The sequence below is a fragment of the Prionailurus bengalensis genome, chromosome C1 (assembly GCF_016509475.1).
Source record: "Prionailurus bengalensis isolate Pbe53 chromosome C1, Fcat_Pben_1.1_paternal_pri, whole genome shotgun sequence".
Classification (NCBI taxonomy): domain Eukaryota; kingdom Metazoa; phylum Chordata; class Mammalia; order Carnivora; family Felidae; genus Prionailurus; species Prionailurus bengalensis.
In genome coordinates this window covers 65,109,769-65,130,197 of record NC_057345.1, presented here as the reverse complement: position 1 = coordinate 65,130,197, position 20,429 = coordinate 65,109,769, and the positions used below count along the sequence as shown (strand labels likewise).

At 41.1% G+C, this 20,429-nt stretch overlaps 1 protein-coding gene across 3 annotated transcripts in view; it reads right to left on the bottom strand.

Moving 5' to 3' along the window:
• AK5 (adenylate kinase 5) overlaps positions 1-20,429 on the bottom strand; it is a 264,423-nt gene that overhangs the window by 41,359 nt on the left and 202,635 nt on the right. For all 3 annotated transcript variants that reach the window (XM_043575316.1, XM_043575314.1, XM_043575315.1), the window contains 2 exons: positions 6,778-6,941; positions 4,746-4,862 (listed from right to left, as the gene is read on the bottom strand). In XM_043575316.1, coding sequence (XP_043431251.1) covers positions 4,746-4,862; positions 6,778-6,941 — 281 coding nt within the window. The remainder of the gene's footprint in view (positions 1-4,745; positions 4,863-6,777; positions 6,942-20,429) is intronic.

The following is a 20,429-nucleotide window of genomic DNA, read 5'->3' as shown; positions in this document are numbered from 1 at the left end:
AGGCAACTGACAGAATGGGAGAAGTTATTTGCAAATGACATATCAGATAAAGGGGTAGTATCCAAAATCTAGAAAGAACTTCTCAAACTCAACACCCAAAAATCAAATAATCCAGTGAAGAAATGGGCAAAAGGCATGAATAGACACTTCTCCAAAGAAGACATCCAGGTGGCCAACCGACACATGAAAAAATTCTCAACATCACTCATCATCAGAGAGCTACAAATCAAAACCACAATGAGATACCACCTGACACCTGTCAGAATGGCCAACATGAACAACTCAGGTAACAACAGATGTTGGCAAGGATGTGGAGAAAGAGGATCTCTTTTGCATTATTGGTGGGAATGCAAGCTGCTGCAGCCACTCTGGAAAACAGTATGGAGGTTCCTCAAAATACTAAAAATAGAACTACCTTACAACCCAGCAATTGCACTACTAGGCATTTATCCACGGGATATAGGTGTGCTGTTTTGAAGGGACACATGCACCCCCATGTTTATAGCAGCACTATCAACAATAGCCAAAGTATGGAAAGAGCCCAAATGTCCCTCGATGGATGAAAGGATAAAGAAGATGTGGTATATATATACAATAGAGTATTACTCGGCAATCAAAAAGAATGAAACCTTGCCATTTGCAACTACGTGGATAGAACTGGAGGGTATTATGCTAAGTGAAATTAGTCAGAAAAAGACAAAAATCATATGACTTCACTCATCTGAGGACTTTAAGAGAGAAACAAATGAACATAAGGGAAGGGAAACAAAAACAATATAAAAACAGGGAAAGGGACAAAACTCTTAAATATAGAAAACAGAGGGTTGCTGGAAGGATTGTGGGAGTGGGGGATGAGCTAAATAGGTAAGGGGCATTAAGGAATTTACTTCTGAAATCATTGTTTCACTATATGCTAACTAATTTGGATGTAAATTTTAAAAAATAAAAAAATTAAATTAAAAAAATAAAAAAAAATTGTAAAAAAATAAAAATAAAAAATTTTCCTGTTCCTTAGTTACTTGGCATATATCCCCAGGAACCTTATACACAGCTTGAACAATGGCTAAAAGACTAGAATAATCAAAAATGTAAAACAATCTACAGAAGACTCCATAGTGTTAAGATGTTAGTACTACCCAAAGTGACCTGCAGATTTAATGCAACCCCTTATCAAAGTCCCTATGGCATTGGCTTTTTTTTTTTTTTAATTTTTTTTTCAACATTTATTTATTTTTGGGACAGAGAGGGCTTTTTTTTTTTTCACAGAAATAGAAATACCCATCCTAAAAATTCATAGGAAATATCAAGGCTTCCTGAATACCCAAAACAATCTTGAAAAAGTACAAAGTTAGAGGTCTCATGGTTCCTGATTTAAAAACTTACTACAAAGTCACGGTAATAGAAACAGTGTGGAAATGGCATAAAGGCAGACATACAAAGTGATGGAATAGAACAGACAGCCTGGAAACAAACTTACATATATGGTCAAGTGATTTTTCACAAGGGGGTCAAGAGCATTCAATCGGGGAAAAACAGTCTTTTCAACAAATGGTGTTGGGAAAACCAGATATCCACATGCAAAAGAATGAGATTGACCCTTATTTTGTACAAGAATTGGTCAAAATGACCAATTGAGGTGGCTGAGTTGATTGAATGTCTGACTCTTGATGTCGGCTCAGGTCATGATCTCATGGTTTGTGAGATGGCTGCCAGCCCCTTGTCGGGCTCTGTGCTGACAGTGCAGAGCCTGGTTTGGATTCGCTCTCTCCCCCTCTCTCTACACCCCCCTCATTCATGCTTGCTCGCACACTCTCTCCCTCTCAAAAGAAATAAAATAAATTTTAAAAATTAAAAAAATGAATGAAAGATCTAAATGTAAGAACTAAAACTATACAACTCTTCAAGAAAACAAAAGAAAAGCCTCATGACATTGATTTGTTCATGGTTTCTTGGACATGACATTAAAACCCAGGGAACAAAAGCAAAAATAGATAAACTGGACTATATAAAAATAAAAAAGACTTCTGTGTATCAAAGGATACAATCAACAGAATGAAAAGGACACATACAGAGTGGGAGAAAATATTAGCAAATCGTATATCTGATAAGAGGTTAGTATCCAGAATATATAAATAACTCGTACAATTTAACAACAAGAAACCAAACAACCTGATTTGAAAATGGGCAAGGGATGTGAATCGACTTTTCTCCAAAGAAGATAATACAAATGGCCAACAAGAACATGAATGGATGCTCAACATCATTCATCTTTGGGAAAATGGAAACCCAAACCACAATCAGAAGTCACCTCATGCCCGTAAGGATGACTGCTATCAAAAACCCCAGAAAATAACAGGTGTTGGTGAAGATGTAGAGAAACTGGATCCCTTGCACACTTGCTGGTGGGAATGTAAATGGTGCAGTGGCTATGGTAGGTGGCAAGTGATAGAATTATGATGTGTTCCAGTAACTTCACTTCTGTATATATACAAAAGGAGTTGAAAGCAGAGTCTTGAAGAAGTATTTGTACATCCATATTCATAGCATAATTTATAATAGCCAAAAAGCAGAAGAAACCTAAGTAACTACTGATGGATGAATGGATAAACAAAATATCTTTCAGCCTTAGAAAGGAAGGAAATTGTAACACATGCCACAACATGAATGAGCCTTGAGGATATTACGCTAAGTGAAATAGGCCAGTTACAAAAGGATAAGTCTGTCTTATTCCACTTGTGAGAGGTCCCTAGAGTAGTCAAATTCAGAGACAGAAAGTAGAATTGTGGTTGCCAGGGGCTGAGGGGAGAGAGAAACAGGGAGTTGTTATTTCATGGGTGTAGAGTTTCCATTTTGCAGGATGAAAAGACTTCTTAAGAATGAATGCACAACAAGGCAAATACACTTAACGCTATTGAACTGTACAGTTCAATAAAATTTGTTAAGATGTTAACTTAAAAAAAATTTTTTTTTAATGTTTATTTATTTTTGAGAGAGACAGAGACAGAGTGTGAACAGGGGAGGGGCAGAGAGAGGGAGAGACAGAATCCGAAACAGGCTCCAGGCTCTGAGCTATCAACCCAGAGCCCGACACAGGGCTTGAACTCACAACCCGTGAGATCGTGACCTGAGCCGAAGTCGGATGCCCAACCAACCAACTGAGCCACCCAGGCGCCCCAGATGTTAACTTTTATGTTATGTATGTTTTACCATGATTTAAAGAAAAAAAAAGTAGAACAATCTTCCTAATTCCATTCTTTGAAAAAAGTAGTTGATTTATATTGAAGTTTGAGCTCTTAAAGTGGTTTGTTTTGTGAGAAAAAGCTCATTAGAACACTGGCTCTGAGTGCCTCCCCCGCCCCCCGCCCCATCAGGAACTACCTGGAACCACCCACTGCAGTCACAGAGGCTCTGGAGGTGAGGGAAAGCCCTGCCCGATTCACAGCCCACTCTTGCCAAGTAGGCCAGGGCATTTGTTCTTTTACTCTGGTTGCAAGGAGGAAATGTGGGAGAAGGCGAGCAATTGCCTTTAAATATTCAGATACTATCTAAGGAAGTTCAGTCAAACAGGCTTAGAAGGTCAGACTAACCCCCAGGAGACACACAAGTACCATTCACTTTAATGAACGTCACAGTGTTAAAGATGGATGGAGACGGGCCTCCAAATCTTTGTCCTACCAGCAGTTGTCACTTATCTTCCATGTGATTGTGGGTAAGTCATGTAATCTCTTTGAGCTTAATTCATCACCTTTAACATGAAGAAAATACCTCCTCTTTCTATCTTAAAAGATTCTCAATAATGTATGAAATGAAATATATATGAAAATATTTTAAAACTAGTCAAAAGAAAAATCTACATAAATATTAATTCTTGTAAGCTCTGGCGTCTTTGTTTAATAAATGGGGACAACTGTCTCTCTCTTGCTTGGACTTAGAGGTGAATGTATGTAAAGCATGTAGCACAGGAGTGAGCCCAGAGTGGGTTCAATAAATGAGAGTTATGATGGGTTTTTACTTACTGTTGTTCCCCTGTAAATGGCCCTGATCCACCCACTTCACTAGGAGAGGGTGGGAGTTGAGGAGGCTGGATGGTGGGAGGCTGGAGCATTTGGTACATTTGATTCTGCCTGTCCAGCATCAATTCCCTTGCTAGCCTCTAGGGGTATCCCTATTCCTTCTTGGGTGATATCCCTTCCCTTCTTCAGTCTGTGTGCTTCAGGTATGGTGCCTGTTCTTCCTTCTCCCTTCTCATCCCTGGCCTGGTCCTCCAGGATGAATCAGGATATTCCCTGATATTTCATTATATGCCCTCCCATCTTCCCCTTGGCCACAGTGATTGGTTCAGTGATGGGCTCATGACCTAATCCAGGATAACGAAACACAACCCTGGGTCTTTTGCTGCACCCACTGGAAAAGAAAAACACTTTCTGTGAGATCAGTTAGATGGTGAAATATAAGCCTAGAATTCAAGAGATGGAGAAAGTCACACCATCGACGAACAAATCTGAATACATGAATCCAACCAAGTGTGAACCACTCCTGGACATTTTTGTTAATTGAGCCGATAAATCCACCACCATCACCCAACCCACCCTCCTCTTTTTTGTCATTTTGTGTTGAGCTTTTGCCATTTGTCATTGAAGGTTTGATTAACATAATTAGGAGAGGGATAGACTTTGAATTTATCCCCCAACCTCAATGATATCCCTAATTGTCCTTCTGGGCAGATCCCCATAACAACAGCTTACCCTACGTCCGAACTCTTCCCCTTGCTTCACTTCCTGGGGATAGCCATCAATCAGGAAGCCCTTGGTGTCACTGAGGCTGGCCAACATGGCCTCCTTCAGGAGTTCCAGAATGATGCGCTGGAGCAGAGAGAGAGAATGGTCAGCATCTGAGCTCTTTCACAGAACAATGCTAGAATCACCACCCACCTCCATCAGTCATCCCATTTGGGGAGTGAGAAAGGTTCAGATAAGATTAACAGCAGACAGCAATATACCATATCTCATCCATTCTTAGTCTCACTTTCCCCCCACATTTTACTGCCTATGAAATTGATAGGTGTATTACAATCAGTCATAGTTTAAAAAGGGTTTTTTTTTTCCTGGCTGGTATAGCTATATATGAGATAGCTTATTAGTTCTATTTTACTAGGGTATCTTAAAATAACAGCATCTTAGAATAAATGAAATTCATATGGCCATGAATTAGGGATAATGGAAGTTTAAAACTAAGCAAAACATGGTATAAAATGTGCTTCTCTGTTGATTTTTTTCCCAGTAAATATTCTAAAAATTTGACATCTACTGACTTGAGAAAACTTTCTATAAATATGAAGTAGCATTTTCTAGCAGTATCACTTTTTCTGTTAAAAATTTTGATTTAACCTGTGCTTCTGAAAATGAGAGGAGAGAGATACATGGAATCTTGGGACTGGATGTAGGAAAAATATGACCAGCTACCCAAATGGGGGGAATTCTCTGTTCCCTGGTTCCCTGGCATCCTCTGACTTTTGTTTGGGGCTTGGGGAATACACAGCCATCACAAGGGTGGTAAGAAACTATGCCTAGGTTCTAGTGAATTAACTCCTCATGAAGTTTATATTCTAGATAGAAAGATAGATAATACATAAACAAATATATAATAAATAATCAGCTAGAGAGAATTGCTAAGGACAAAATTAAAGTAAGGCAAAGAGATACAAAATTCTGGAGGTGCTATTTTAGATAAGGTAGTCAGGGAAGGCCTCTTTGATAAATTGGGATATTTAAGTAGGGATCTGGACAAAGTAAAGGAGCAAACTATATTAATATATCAAGTTGAGGAAACAGCAGTGCAAAGGCCCTGAGGCAGAAACAGCCTGGCCTGTGGGAAGAATAATGGTGAGGCCAGTGGCTGGGTGTAAAATGATGTTGGAGGGGTAGATGGAGTCCAGAGTCACAGGAAGGACTCTGGATTTCATTCTAAGTGTGGTGGGGATCCACTGGAAGCTTCTGGGAAAGGGAATAACACAATTTGACAAACATTTTAAAGAAATCTGTCTGGCTGCTATGAAAAGAGTAAACTGGAGGGGGAAAAGAGTGGGGGCAAGGAGGTCTGCTAAGAGCCAACTGCAATGGTCTGTTTCCTTTCATGAGAACCATGCTGGCTTCCAGGAGGGAAACAGACTGTAGCTCATTAAAGAGGAAGCATAAAGCTCTGTTAGCTAATAGGGACTGCATTGTACAAGCCCTAATTACAGAGCCTAGCATGGGAACTAGTAAGGCAAGGATGAATATTTTTTGATACCATGGCACACAGCTTCCCAGAGATAGATGGTGATTTGAAAAGGAAAAAAGATACATAAAAGGGAATTTTTTTACTTAAACTATCTAAGGGAGATACCAAATTTCAAGATAATGCTATCATACCTTCCAGAACTAGACCAAAACGTTATTTTCTATTTTCCAGAGGATTCCAATTCTAGGCTTTGCAGCACCATGCAGCAAAGATTTTGAAGATTTTAACGCTAAAGTGGGGACCAGTCTTTTCTGGAAAATATGAGTTAGGCTAACAATCAGGGAGCTGGAAGAGTAACAAGGTAGGAGGAACCTGCGCCTGGACAACGTGGTCTGACTAACAGGTCTCTGCTGTAGACCCACCACCTGCCTCTGGACTGTTACATCAGGGAGAAATAAAATGTAGCTGTTGGCGTGTGGGCTTCTTTTTTCCAGCAGCTTAGACTAGCTGCAACACTCCAAAATCCCTCGCCAGCCAGGGAAGGTAGCTATCACTTACTGAGGGCACCAGGTCTCCACGTTCCATGATATCTCTGATCAATTTGCTTCTTTCAGATTCTGATGACAGCTCATTACGCAGGAGCTCACCAGTCGAGAGATGTGTAAATCCGTATTTTTCCACCAGCTTTTCACACTGTGTGCCTTTGCCAGAGCCTGGGCCACCTAGAAAAGAAGTCATGTATCAGACACCCATCCCAAGCCGCCACGGTGAACAAGCCTCAGCACTTCATTCACCAAGCATGTACTGAGTTCTTATGAGTTATAGGGAGCGGTGGACTACAGAGAATGGGATACAGTCCTTGCCCTCAAAGAGCCTGTTGTCCGGGGCGGGGGCAGGTGTTATCCACCAACAATAAGCAGTTACTATAGGTGATCTAGTGGGGAGAGTTCAGGCTGCTCTAGGGCACAGGGGAGGGGTGCAAGACTCTGTTTTGGTAGAGATGAAGGAGAAGTTTCCTGGGGAACTGAATATGCTCATGTGCAAAACACTGACCACGGTGCCTGGTACAAAAGTGGGTGGGCAATAGATGCTAGCTATTAATTTTTAAAATACATTGTTTTCATTTTCAAACAATCCCAAATGTACAGGAGAGTTATCAGGAGAGAACAAAGAACTTTCTGAAACATTTGAGAATAAGTTGCCATTCTAATTGCTGCCTCATCACTACAGAACACTTCAGTTTCACTTCCTCTAAACAAGGAGCCAAGCATATCCTTCTACATTACTACCTCTTCAGAACCCAATCACATTTCAGTGGAATTGTTCTGATAATGTTCTTTGAAGTCAATGGGTCAAGTTCAGAATCATGCATTGCTTTTAGTTGTCATGTCCTTCTGGTCTCCTGTATGGAACAGATTTCTTCATGTTTCCTTGATACTTTTGAAGATTATATTTATTTTGTAGACTGTCCCTCAATATGATTTTCTTCCTGCTGTTTTCTGAATATTATTATTCTGAGTATCAGCCATATTCCTTTGATGAGCATTACACCTTCGACTCTTTTCCCTGCTTCCCCTGCCCCAAGTTCAACCAGTTGCTAAGTTGTAAGATTTTACATCCAAAAATAATAGCTAATCTTTGCCAGGAGTTTACTGCACTCACTGGTCTAAGCATTTTAAAGATTTTATTTTATTTTATTTTGAGAGAGAGAGAGAGAGAGAGAGAGAGAGAGAGAGAGAGAGAACATGTGCACGCCAGTGGGAGAGGGACAGAGGTGAGGGAAAGAGAGAGAATCTTAAGCAGGCTCCATGCTCAACACAGAGCCTGATGCGGGGTTTGATTCCATGACCGTGAGATCATGACCTGAGCCCAAACCAAGAGTCAGACACTTAACTGACTGAGCCACCCAGGTGCCCACTAAACATTTTATATGTATTAATTTAAAAGAATCTTAGAAGGCAGGCACTATTATCCCCATTTTACATATGGGAAAGCAGAGACACAGAGAATGAACTCAACTACAATAAACCGCATGGCCAGTATGTACCAAGTCAAGGATGTGAAGCCTAGACTCTGGCTCTCAGAGGCGTTTTCCTCTTTTCTTCCCCGCTCACCACATTTGCCTGTGGTATGAGCAGGTCCTTATGCTCTGGGACTAGGGCAGTAGTTCCGCCTCTGCATGGAGGAGAGGTGAGGCTCTGGAATCTAGCAGACCTGTTAGAAAAAGACCTGCTATCCTGAAAAGCATGGGCACTTCCCAGCTCCACTGCATTCAATGGCTTCCCATTCTGCGCAGGATAAGATCCAAACTCCTTAGAGTAGTATTTCAACCTTCAAGAATCTAGTTTAACCTCTCCAACTTTTTTTCTCCATTTCTTATCTTTGTCCAATACTGTTATGTCCAGCTGCATACTGTCTCTTCAACAAGACATACTTTTCCAGGCCACCATGCTTTGCTCTCCCAGGTCCTCAGCCTGGAACGCCCTTCCTTCCTCCTCTAACTATTGAGGTCCTCTTAGACCTGGATCAAATGCTTGCCCCTTCTGCCAGGAATTAGACCTCTCACCCTCACCTCTGTGGGAGTGAGTGGTTTAAATAGCACTTGGGTGCCCTTGGCCTGTCCACCACTTGGTCTCCAGGTCCCTCACTAGGTCCCTAACCTTGCACACAGTAGGTGCCCTGTAAGTGTCTGATGAACTGAAGTTTCATAGTAGGTGCTCTGTAAGTGCCTGATGAACTGAAGTTTTTCCTGATAGAGGGGATATTGAACATTAAAATGGAAAACACAACTGAGATGGTAAAGGTAGTGAGGATTTAGGACTTCTTTGGCAGTTTTCCTGGTCTACCTCTCTTCATCTTCAAAAACCCTTTCTCAGGACACTTGGCAACTTCCCTCTTGGGGGACCTTAGCTGTTGTTCCTTGCTAGTGAAAGGACCTTTCCTTCTCTCTCTTTTGCCTTTACAGAAAATAAAGGAAAGATCCATGTTTTCTATCTTCTGCTCACCTCATAGCTGCTGTAAGCCAAGTGGGGAGGGTTCAGACACCTCACAGCATTGTCATGGATGTGCTAGATGTGACAGGAAAACAGCAATTACAGAGGCTCATAAAAATAATGTGGACCGCCAGTCAGAGTGGCCAAAATGAACAAATCAGGAGACTACAGATGCTGGAGAGGATGTGGAGAAACAGGAACCCTCTTGCACTGTTGGTGGGAATGCAAACTGGTGCAGCCACTCTGGAAAACAGTGTGGAGGTTCCTCAAAAAATTAAAAATAGACCTACCCTATGACCCAGCAATAGCACTGCTAGGAATTTACCCAAGGGATACAGGAGCACTGATGCATAGGGCACTTGTACCCCAATGCTTACAGCAGCACTCTCAACAATAGCCAAATTGTGGAAAAAGCCTAAATGTCCATCAGCTGGTGAATGGATAAAGAAATTGTGGTTTATATACACAATGGAGTACTACGTGGCAATGAGAAAGAATGAAATATGGCCCTTTGTAGCAGCGTGGATGGAACTGGAGAGTGTGATGCTAAGTGAAATAAGCCATACAGAGAAAGACAGATACCATATGGTTTCACTCTTATGTGGATCCTGAGAAACTTAACAGAAACCCATGGGGGAGGGGAAGGAAAAAAAAAAAAAGAGGTTAGAGTGGGAGAGAGCCAAAGCATAAGAGACTCTTAAAAACTGAGAACAAACGGAGGGTTGATGGGGGGTGGGGAGGAGGGAAGGGTAGGTGATGGGCATTGAATAGGGCATCTTTTGGGATGAGCACTGGGTGTTGTATGGAAACCAATTTGACAATAAATTTCATATATTAAAAAAAAATAATGTGGACCACTTAGCAGGAGCAGTCAGACGCCAGCCAAGGCTACATTTGCTCTGAGCACTAGGATTCCTCTCCTGAGATCACAGAAACGGAGGGAGAGTGTGGCAACAAGAGATGGCCACTCAGACAAGAAGTGCTTCCAGATAGATGAGCGAGGAGGACAAGGCGCTGAGCTCCCACAGAAGCCTCCAGGGCTTCCGTGGCCGGATTTACCTAGAAACGCTTTTCCTGGGATGGCTGGAAGCCGGTCATGTGGAAAAGGTATTTTCGGACTCCGCTTGCAAGGCAAAAAATGCTGTGTTCTAGTGATTCTCTTCCTTCAGCATCCCACTAATATGACTATTATAGTTTTTGTTTCTCTAAAGTATTATTTAATACATTTTGACACAAAGGCAATTAAAAATCTTCAGCTTAAATTGACAACAGCTGTGTGTTCAGCAGCAGCCACTGCCCCAGTTAGGAGCCCTTTGTGGAATAACAGCTGCAAATTCTCAGCATTCTTTGGCCAAATGGTGCAGACACGGTGGAATTTTAAGTAATCTACACAATGCCTCGATTCTTCCCATGGCTCCGAACTGGAGAACAAAGTGATTTTTATCACTGCAGCAAAGGCACAAAAGCTGCTAGGAGAAATATGAATTTTCATACAATGTCACTTACAGGTCTTCGAGGCCTTAACTTACGACTTTTAAATAAAAAACAACGGGGCCTTGATATCATCCCTCCGGGATAATCTGTTATAAAAATCTCTTCAGGTGCCACATATCAGAACCAGTGGGCTGTGTTCTCTGGTGACAAGATGACTGACAGCAGACAAGGAGCTGTCACATTTGCTGTCATCTCCCTGACTTTTAGTGTATCATTACTCGAGGTTCACACCCCCGAGCTAACCCATGCACAACACTGTGTGGGGTCATCCCCGAAGAGTCTGCAATAGGAGGCTCCATTCTGAAGGGGTCATCAACGCTTCACAAGAAAAAGGAGTTGAGACATCTTGATTCTCAACCTCCAATGTAAAAGAACATTTTTTCCACACGAGGCTTACGGTGCTCATTGTACAAGTGGAAATACTGTGAACTCTCACTTCACAGCTCAGTCCCATCTCCCCCTGCGGCCCTGACAGCACCACACAGCAGGGGGCCCGAGCAGAAGAGCAGCCACCCCGGGGGGTGCGGGTCTGTATTCTCACTCAAGCTCTCTCTTTGGTCCCTGTTTTTCTTGGAGATGGACCCGAAACCCCTCCCCACACCCACCTGGGCCACCTACCCGCCCCCCCCGCCCCTTTATCTCCTGGAGCAAGCCTCTTTAGGAGGCACCTCCCACATTCATCAGCTCAATTCTCTTTTAGGAGATGACTCCTGGATTCATTGGCTGGATTCTGCAAGAGAAGACCCACCTCCAAAGCAAGTATCACAAGGGTGCTTGGCCTCAGGATGGGATGGCAAAGATGGTGTGCTGTAGCACATTCTGGGCTCCAAAAGAAAAGACCGAACAAATCATATGTCAGATAGATAATCAGTTGAACTCCCAGTCCAAACAAATGCAAGTATGAAAGCTTCTAGTACATTTCTATTTATTATTATTATTAGAGAGAGAGATGGGGGGCGCAAGTGAGCGAGGGTGGAGAGACAGAAGGAGAGAGAAGCCCATGAGGGGCAGAGAAAGAGAGAGAGAGAAGCAGGGCTCACCCGAAGCAGGGTGCTTGTGTTCATCTGAAGCAGGGTTTGAGCTCACCCAACGTGGGACTCGAACTCACTAACCGTGAGATCATGACCTGAGCCAAAGTCAGATGCTTAACCAACTGAGCCACTCAGGCACCCTACACTTTTATTTTTAAATATTTCAAATAGCAATGGCATACAGCAGTTAATAATGTCCTTTGTTGACATTTTACTGTGGGATGCCGCCTGGAATTAAGCCTGTTACTACAGCTCTTCATTTGACTAACATCCGAGGGGCAGCTAGTATAGGTCAGATGCCATGCTAAGCTTTGAAAATAAAAAGACTCAGAGGCCCTGTCCTTTCCGTCAGAGACCTTGCTGTCTAATAATGGGAGGATGGCAAGTGGACCCAGCGTCACAGCTGTGAGGCAGGCGTATGAGCCGGGCCTCTAAACACTGTTGCACAAACACTGGGAGGGACTCCTGGCCCAGGCAGGAATTAATGAGCATGTGCGATTGCCTTCACTGACACAGGGGAAATGTGGAAAATGTGGACAAGAAGAGCATTACGGGTGAGCCTGGTATCTTCAGTACGGCAGTTTGGAGTGTGAGTGGGTCCTGCAGGGAATGGCAGGAGAGAAAGGAGAGTGATGCAGGGAAGGGCACAGGGCAGACGAATCTGGCAGTAAGACCTGGCTCTGCCACTTACTAATTGTGTGGCTACAAGTGAGTCTAAAATTCTCTGAGCCTTAGTTTCTTCATCTATAAAATGAAATTAGAGCAAACTCTCTGCCTCATTCTCCCTTAGAGCCTCCTTCCTCTTTCTCTCCCATACCTGACCGGTTGTCAAGCAACTTTGAAAAGTTGTGTCTACATTTGAAAAGTCTCTGAAATCAGTCCCTTCGTCCCATAGCTCATTAAAAACTTCCCTTGTTCCCATCCCTCTGCCAAAACAACCTGGAGCTTGGTAAAGGCTACATGTAATAAGGGATGGTTACTCATCCTGCTAGCTCTTCCTGGGTGTCATCTGCATACTGAGGTTTGAATTAAACACAATCTAACAAGTTTGGGGATTAGCCATCACCTTGAGATGTCCAGACCACTTGCAGGTAATTAAGATATATATATTAGCATGTGTGTTTATACACACACACACACACACACACACACACACACAGGTATCTGGTTTAGAAAACTCACAAAGTTTGTTTTCTCTAAGGAGCAGCAGAGAGGATAGCATTCGTTGGGTTCTAATTTTCTAATTGTCATTAGCAAAGCTTTCCAGGCCTTAAGCCCATCCCACCCCAGCCTCAGCATTCTTTAAACGTCTTCATCACCAGTGACCAGCATTGCTGACTGAATTTTAGCTCCCTATTGATCTGGCAGAAAGGGAGAGTTTCTTATCACTTGGGTCTATCCTTCTACTCTGCTCATGTCTTTCTGTCCCTTTTTCTTTCCCCTTGATCCACTTCTCAACTTGTTCTCTGCCTTCTTTGTGACCTCATTGAGTTGGTCCATTCCCTTTGGGCCATTTACCTTCACAGTCAGCTGGACACCAGGCCCTTTCTAGTAGCTATGAGTCCCTTGCCCCCATTGAATTCTGTTGTGCCTTCCATGGGAACCACCAACTAGTCTCTGCCCAACCCACCATTTGCTTTATTTGATCTACTCTGGGTTGCTTAAGACCATCAGAAAACCCAGCCAACTGGGTCATGCTATCTAACTTCATAATAGCTTCTAATGCTTCTGGGTAAATAGATTCCTCTTTTGCTGATACCAAATAGAATGTCCATGGATGGATTCTATTATTTCCCCATTGTCCTCAAATCTTCAAACACATTCTTCAAACATATTCTTACTCTTACAAGTATTTTTTTAAACATTTTTATTTATTATTGGGAGACAGAGCATGAGCATGGGAGGGGCAGAGAGAGGGAGAGACACAGAATCTGAAGCAGGCTCCAGGCTCTGAGCTGGCAACACAGGGCCCGACACAGGGCTTGAACTCACAAACTGTGAGATCATGACCTGAGCCAAAGTGAGATGCTTAACTTATTGAGCCACCCAGGTGGCCTTCTTACAAGTATTTAAAAAAAATATTTATTTATTTTTGAAGAGAGAGAAAGTGTGCAAGCAGGGGAGGGGCAGAGAGAGAGAGAGAGAGAGAGAGGAAGAGAGAATCCCAAGCAGGTTCCATGCTGTCAGCACAGAGCCTGATGTGGGGCTTGAACCCACGAACCTTGAGATCATGACCTGACCCAAAATCAAGAGTCAGATGCTTAACTGACTGAGCCACCCAGGAGCCCCTTCTTACAAGTATTTTTAACTCTCCTGTTCATTACAAAGGTGAAGGTTATCTTCTTTTCTTAACATTTTCAAAACATATCTTTTGTTCTCCATCCCTCCTTTCTTTTGTTTGGAAGACTATTTCATACAACTATTTAGCTGATGGCTAACTTCTCTGCTTTGGCTCCCCGTTTAGCACCTTGGCATTTTCCTTAACAGCACTTTTCACAGCATAATGATTCTCTCTCTCATCTGTCTACCTGCCATTTATTTAAGCCTGTCTTCCATATTTGACTCTATGGTTCACAAACCGGGGCTATGGGTATATTTTGCTCACTATGGTGCCCGAACACAATGCCTGAATCATAATAGACACTTCATAATCATGGCTGAAAGAACAAATTGTTTCTATTTATTTTTTATTTTATTTTAATCCCAGTAGAGTTAACATAAAGTGTTATGTTAGTTTCAGGTGTACAATATAGTGATTCAACAATTCCACAAATCATCCAGTGCTTGTCATGACAAATGTACTTCTTAATCCCCATCGCCTATTTCACCCATCCCACCCCCCGACATACACATAAATTATTTAATGATGAAAGGATCCCCTCCTGCCTGCCCCAAGAACTTGCTCCTCTTTCCTGTCCACTGTAAATGTATTCCTCTCAGTTGGCACCATCTTGTCTCTCTTCTGTGTAACAATAGGCTCGTTTCTTCCCAATCCAAATGAAAATATTTCTACCATTGTCTGCATCCTCTAGTTATTTTTATATTCTTTCCTATTTTTTCAGTATCCTAAAACTGCCCGTTTCCATTTCCCTCTCTTTTACTGACTCCCTGTCCTCTCGCATACCACCCTCCTACTCTCGTCACTCTCTGAAGTGGACCTTTTAAGTTCAACAGTGATTGCATAATTGTCATATCATTTAATGATCTTCCCCTAGTCTTTACTACTTTTGACCCTTTAGTAGCATTTAACACCACTGATAAACATCCTGAAATTCACTCTTCCCGTGGCCTCCAGGACACAAAGTTTGCCCACATTCTCTTCCTTCCTCTGCCAGGCTGAAGCTCACAGAAAGTAGAAAGTGCTTTATTTTTATTGGTATCTCCATAGAGCTTTGCATGGTATCACAGGCAATTGTGAAAGAGGGCCAATGACTAGGAGCCTTATGGTCCCATAAAAGTGACAACTCTATTTCCTTTCATGTAAAAGGAACACTGGACCAAAGGACTCAACTTCCAGGTTTATATCTCATACCTTTACCTAGTCAGATGACTTTGACCAAGTCACTTACCCTCTTGGACTTCAACCTCGTTAATTACAAATTAGGGAACAGCACTTTTATATTGTGATACTATTTTAACATCTTTGAAGATGGGTAGTCCTCACAATTATAGCTTGTGAAGGTATCAAACATCTTTTGCAAATCAAACTATTCTATTTTTATATAGTCATCAGAATTGTTAAAAAAAAATCTATTAGATTTCTATCCCTTGAAGTATTTCTTTCTCCCTAAGTGAAAATGTGCTCCGAGGTTGGGTTTAGGTTTTGTGACTGAGTGATTCCTTTCACAGAAAAGCCAGCATTCCATCAGATCATGAACTGACTGTGCCCTAGGAATGATCTCCAAACACTGTCGGCCTATGAGTCACTTTCAATATTCTGTATTCGGGATGAGCTGTATCACCATGCTGAGTTTCACCAGGCTGTTGCTGAGAACAGACTCTGTCTGACTAAAAGCAATTAAGAAAAATAGATCCTTATCCTCTAAGACAACATCTCTATTAGTTCTGAAATGCACTGCTGCTTCAGGTTATTTGGTGAATAGGATAAGATATGCCAGTGATAGGGTCAACTGCAGGTTATATGGAAGAACTTTACATGTGACTGTGAACTTCTTGATGGCAGGCACTGTGCCTTATGTATCAGTGTGTGGTGTATAGGGGTAGTTGTTAGATTGGTGAATGAATGAATAAATTGATGGTAAACAAATTGAGAGTTTCAAGGAGAAGGAGGTAGCCCTGCACATGACATTAGGAGTTAGGAGACTTTGGTTCTAGGCCATTCCTGTATTGAACTAGCTGAGTGATCCTGGGAGATCTTGGGAGATTTTGCCTCTTTGAATGCTAGCTTCCTTGTCTTTGAATTGAAGAGTCTGGATTAAATTAATGTTTTCTTTTTCTTTCTCTATGTGTGTTTTAATACTCTTCCTTAATATCCAAACTTCCTGTCCAAGGTGCTCCTCTCTGAGGAAGGATAATTTGTCCCCACTGTTTTGAACTTAAGAGTTCCCAAGTGTTTTGGCCAATGAAATGTGGGGAGAGGTGGATGTGCATCATAGTTAGACAGAGATTTTTATAGCCAGTACATGGTTTTCTATGTTTTTTTGTCCCTTTTCCATGAAACTATCAATGTTTCAGATAGTAGGGGTTACCAGAGTGAAGCCTAGTCAACTGCTGATGAACATGTAGCATTGGTCCAGAACAAGAACAAGAAGAGGAAGAGGAGAAAGAAGAAATATCTTTGTTGTTCTATACTACAGAGATTTTTAGTTGGGCTTAACAGCATAACCTCGCTTCTTCTGACTGATGCTTTCCCAAACTTGACTGTGTAGCAGAATCACCTAGGGTATTGAAAACATTCCTGTATCAGTAGGTATGTGAACCACTGGGGTTGAAGCCTGGGAAATTATAGTTTTAGAAAGTTCCCCAGGGAAAGCATAAAGATATCTGCAACTTACTTTGAAATGTGTAAGAAAAAAAAAGACATTGATGGCTGGGCAAAGGGATGGATAGAAGGACAGATATGTGATAGAACAAGTTACGGTAAAATGTTAGTGGCAGAAATTAGGTGGTGGTTGTACAAGTGTTCACTGTAACATTCTTTCAGCTTTGTTGAATGTTTGAAATATTTTCATAATAAAACAAGATGATATTTAAAAAATTCCCCAGGTGATTCTGATGATTAGCCCAATCTGGAATTTCTAGACTAGATAGTCTTGAAGGAAATTTGCTGTGAACTCCCCAGTGGTCGCTGCATTGAGTCTTGGTTGATCTTTCCTTTAATATTTACAGTGAAATAATGCTGACATAATGGTTCTATTGTGAATGAAGGCTTGTTACAATCACTAATAAAAATCACTAATAAAAATCCTTGTCAAAAGCAGGGCCAACCTCTCTCTTGCAGATGAGGGAAACTTTTGTTTTCTCAGCATCAAGACCGAGAGAACAGAAGGGGGACTGTGGCCTATTTTGTACCAATGAAATGGTTCAGAGACAGACATGTTTGAGAAGTCACTGCAGACTATTCAGATAAAGGTGTCTGGTTCACAGTGCTTTTGGCTTGATATTTGATCTAGTGGGTATCTGTTCCTTTTTTTTTTTTTGATAGTTTTATTTGTTTTTTATTATTTTTTTAATATATGAAATTTATTGTCAAATTGGTTTCCATACAACACCCAGTGCTCATTCCAAAAGATGCCCTTTTCAATACCCATCACTTACCCTCCCCCATCAACCCTCAGTTTGTTCTCAGTTTTTAAGAGTCTCTTATGCTTTGGCTCTCTCTAGTGGGTATCTGTTCTATTAGTATTCTTTTTTAATGTTTAGGAATCACTACCTTGGTGCATGCTATTTCCTCTCACCCAAAACTTGAACCTTCCTTGTCTTGTCTCTTTGGAAGAGCTAGAGTCATTTAATCCTTATAATAGCTATTTGAAGTAAATGCTATTTATAACCTTATTGTACAGGTTAAAAATATTTGCCCAAGGGCCCCCTGTGCCTTGGTAACTGCTAAACTCTACAGTCTGTCATATGTAAGGCCACTCTGTAAATCAGATAGACTTTGCTGTTCAGAAATACACCACACAGTGTTTAGTTAACAAGAAACTAGGCTTCCATAATGGCCCCATAGGGTTGCCAGTTGACGTCCAGTTAATTATTGCATCAAACATGCTCACACTAAACCCCATCACTGTTTATCTAAAATTCAAATGTAACTAGTTGTTTTGTATTTTAATTTGTTAAAACTAGCAACCCTATCAGCCCCACCACTTATTAACCTGGAGACTTTACAGACATGATTTCATCTCTCTTGTGACAAGCTGAAAAGTCAATGATTCTGCCATTCACAGAATCTACCATAGGCACAGAAAGACATGTGAAATGTCTAGTTAACACAAGACTCTGGAATTGGATGCCATGATTCTCATTCTTCCATAGAATTGGGATGCCATGAATCTCGCTCTTACACAGAGACAAGACAAGGAAGGTTCAGGTCTTGGGTGAGAGGAAATGGCATGCACCAAGGTGATTCCTGTAAACGTTTTCACCACACGATGCTGTGAACTCCTATAGCTCTTAGTACAAACCAATTTCCATCCTAAATTCATATCCAACCTAATCCCATCTCTATCCCAACCACATCCCCATGCTTACACCAACTCCATTCCATCCCACCCCCATCTCCATCCCAGCCCCATATCCATTCTAACTCCATCTCCAAACAAAGACAGAGACAGGATTTCCAACCTGCTCATGAGAAAATACTACTAAAAAACTGGTCCTTTTCTTCTTCACCCAGAGGTCTCTAGGGCCTGTTGCAGACCTGACTCACCAAGCTTATAAACTAGAGCCTTCCAAAAGCTGTTTCAGTCAGGATTTTCGTATTTAGGCCTCTAAATTCTGAGAATTCATTGTTCTAGAGTACTCTGCCTCTTCCAAATTCATCTTAAACTTATCAAGCCACCATTTTTCCTCTTTTGCAGTCCACCTCACGCTGGGATCTTAGGCATGCATTAAGTGAATATAGTAGGTAATTTACAAACTCAGCCTCTCCTTTCTACATTTCCTTCTTTCTCTTTCCTTCTTTTAAAGAAAATGATTTTTCTCTGTCAAAGAAATATATGCTCCTTACTGAAGATTTAAATAATTTGGAAAAGCAAAAAGAAGAAAAGTCTCCCATAATCCTACTTCCCAAAGGTAACTGCCAGAAATACATTTTGTTTTATTTCTTTGCAGCTTTTTTTCTACTCGTGGTTTTCTGGTTCATTTTTCACTGGGAATCTGTCTCCACTGACATTTCTCCTCTTTGGGCTTCTGTATTCTCATCTGAAAACAAGCTTGTTGGACTAGGTAAATTCCAAGGTCATTTCCAGCACTACCACTCCATGTTTTTGTCTTTGTCAGAGAATTCAGAGAATATTTGTACTTGCAGTCTATTTATGTACTATAAAAGGAAGTGAGGATATTTAAGACCGGTAGGGACGTTTGTGGTGGATGTTAGTTGGATTATGTCTGGGGTTTTGTGTTCAATTTTGGACCAAATCACGGAAATTGGAAGTCTTATATGCTGTGATGGGAATATAAAATTGGTATAATCTTTCTGAAGGGCAATCTGGTAACATAAGTCAAAAGTCTTAAACTTTTTTATGTCAGTGGATTTATTGTAAGGGGAAAAATCACTGTTTAGTTACATAGGTATTCATTACAGAATTTTTAATGAAAGCAAAAAACTGGGGGAAAATGCATGACAATAGGAAGAAACTGAATAAATTATAGTGATTCAAAGGAATAGTGTACGTGGTCATTAAAATGATGTATTGAAAGAAGACAGATACAAATACATACAGAATGATTCCATTTATATAAAACTCAAAAATATCTATGGTATTCCTCGCAGGGGGAAGTGAATAGAAGGGGGGCAAGGAGCATTCCGGGATGTTGGTAATGTTCGATTTCTTGATCTGCATATGGATAAGATGAATGTGTCCACTCAGGGAAAATTTATCAAGCTAAACACTCATGATTTGAGTGCTTTCCTGTTTTTCTGTTTCAGTTCAATTACAAGAAAACTTTAAGATACAACATTGTATATTCAGCTCTACAATCTTGGAAAGGCCCTTAAGATATTTTGTTAAGTATAAAAAGTAGGTTTTAGAGTTGCATGATCTAATTTTGATGAAAAATATATATTTTAAAAATACATACATAGAAAAACATTAAGAGGGATATAAATCAAAATCTTAATAATACTCATTGTTAAGCTTTGGGATTTTGGGTGATTTGTCATTGCTAATACATGTTTTCTAGAATAAAGACATATTATTTTTTATAAATAAATATAAAGTCCTTAAATTAAAAAAAATTCTAGTAATCTGTTTTGGGAGAGATTTTGGCTGCATGTATCCTAACAGAAGAGAGGGAGTGGGAAATGATGAAAGTAGAGCAAGTTCATCAAGGGCAGTTTTTCCCTTCTGGTGCTTCCTGTCTGTTCACCAGCCCTGGACTCATCCTTGGTCAATATCACATTATTTCTCAGCATCCAGGGCTTCCATGGTTTGGTCCATCTTCTTCCTGTTCCTGGGCCATGAAGGGCATATTCCTACTACTGTTATTTGTTCCCTACTCAAAATCTCCC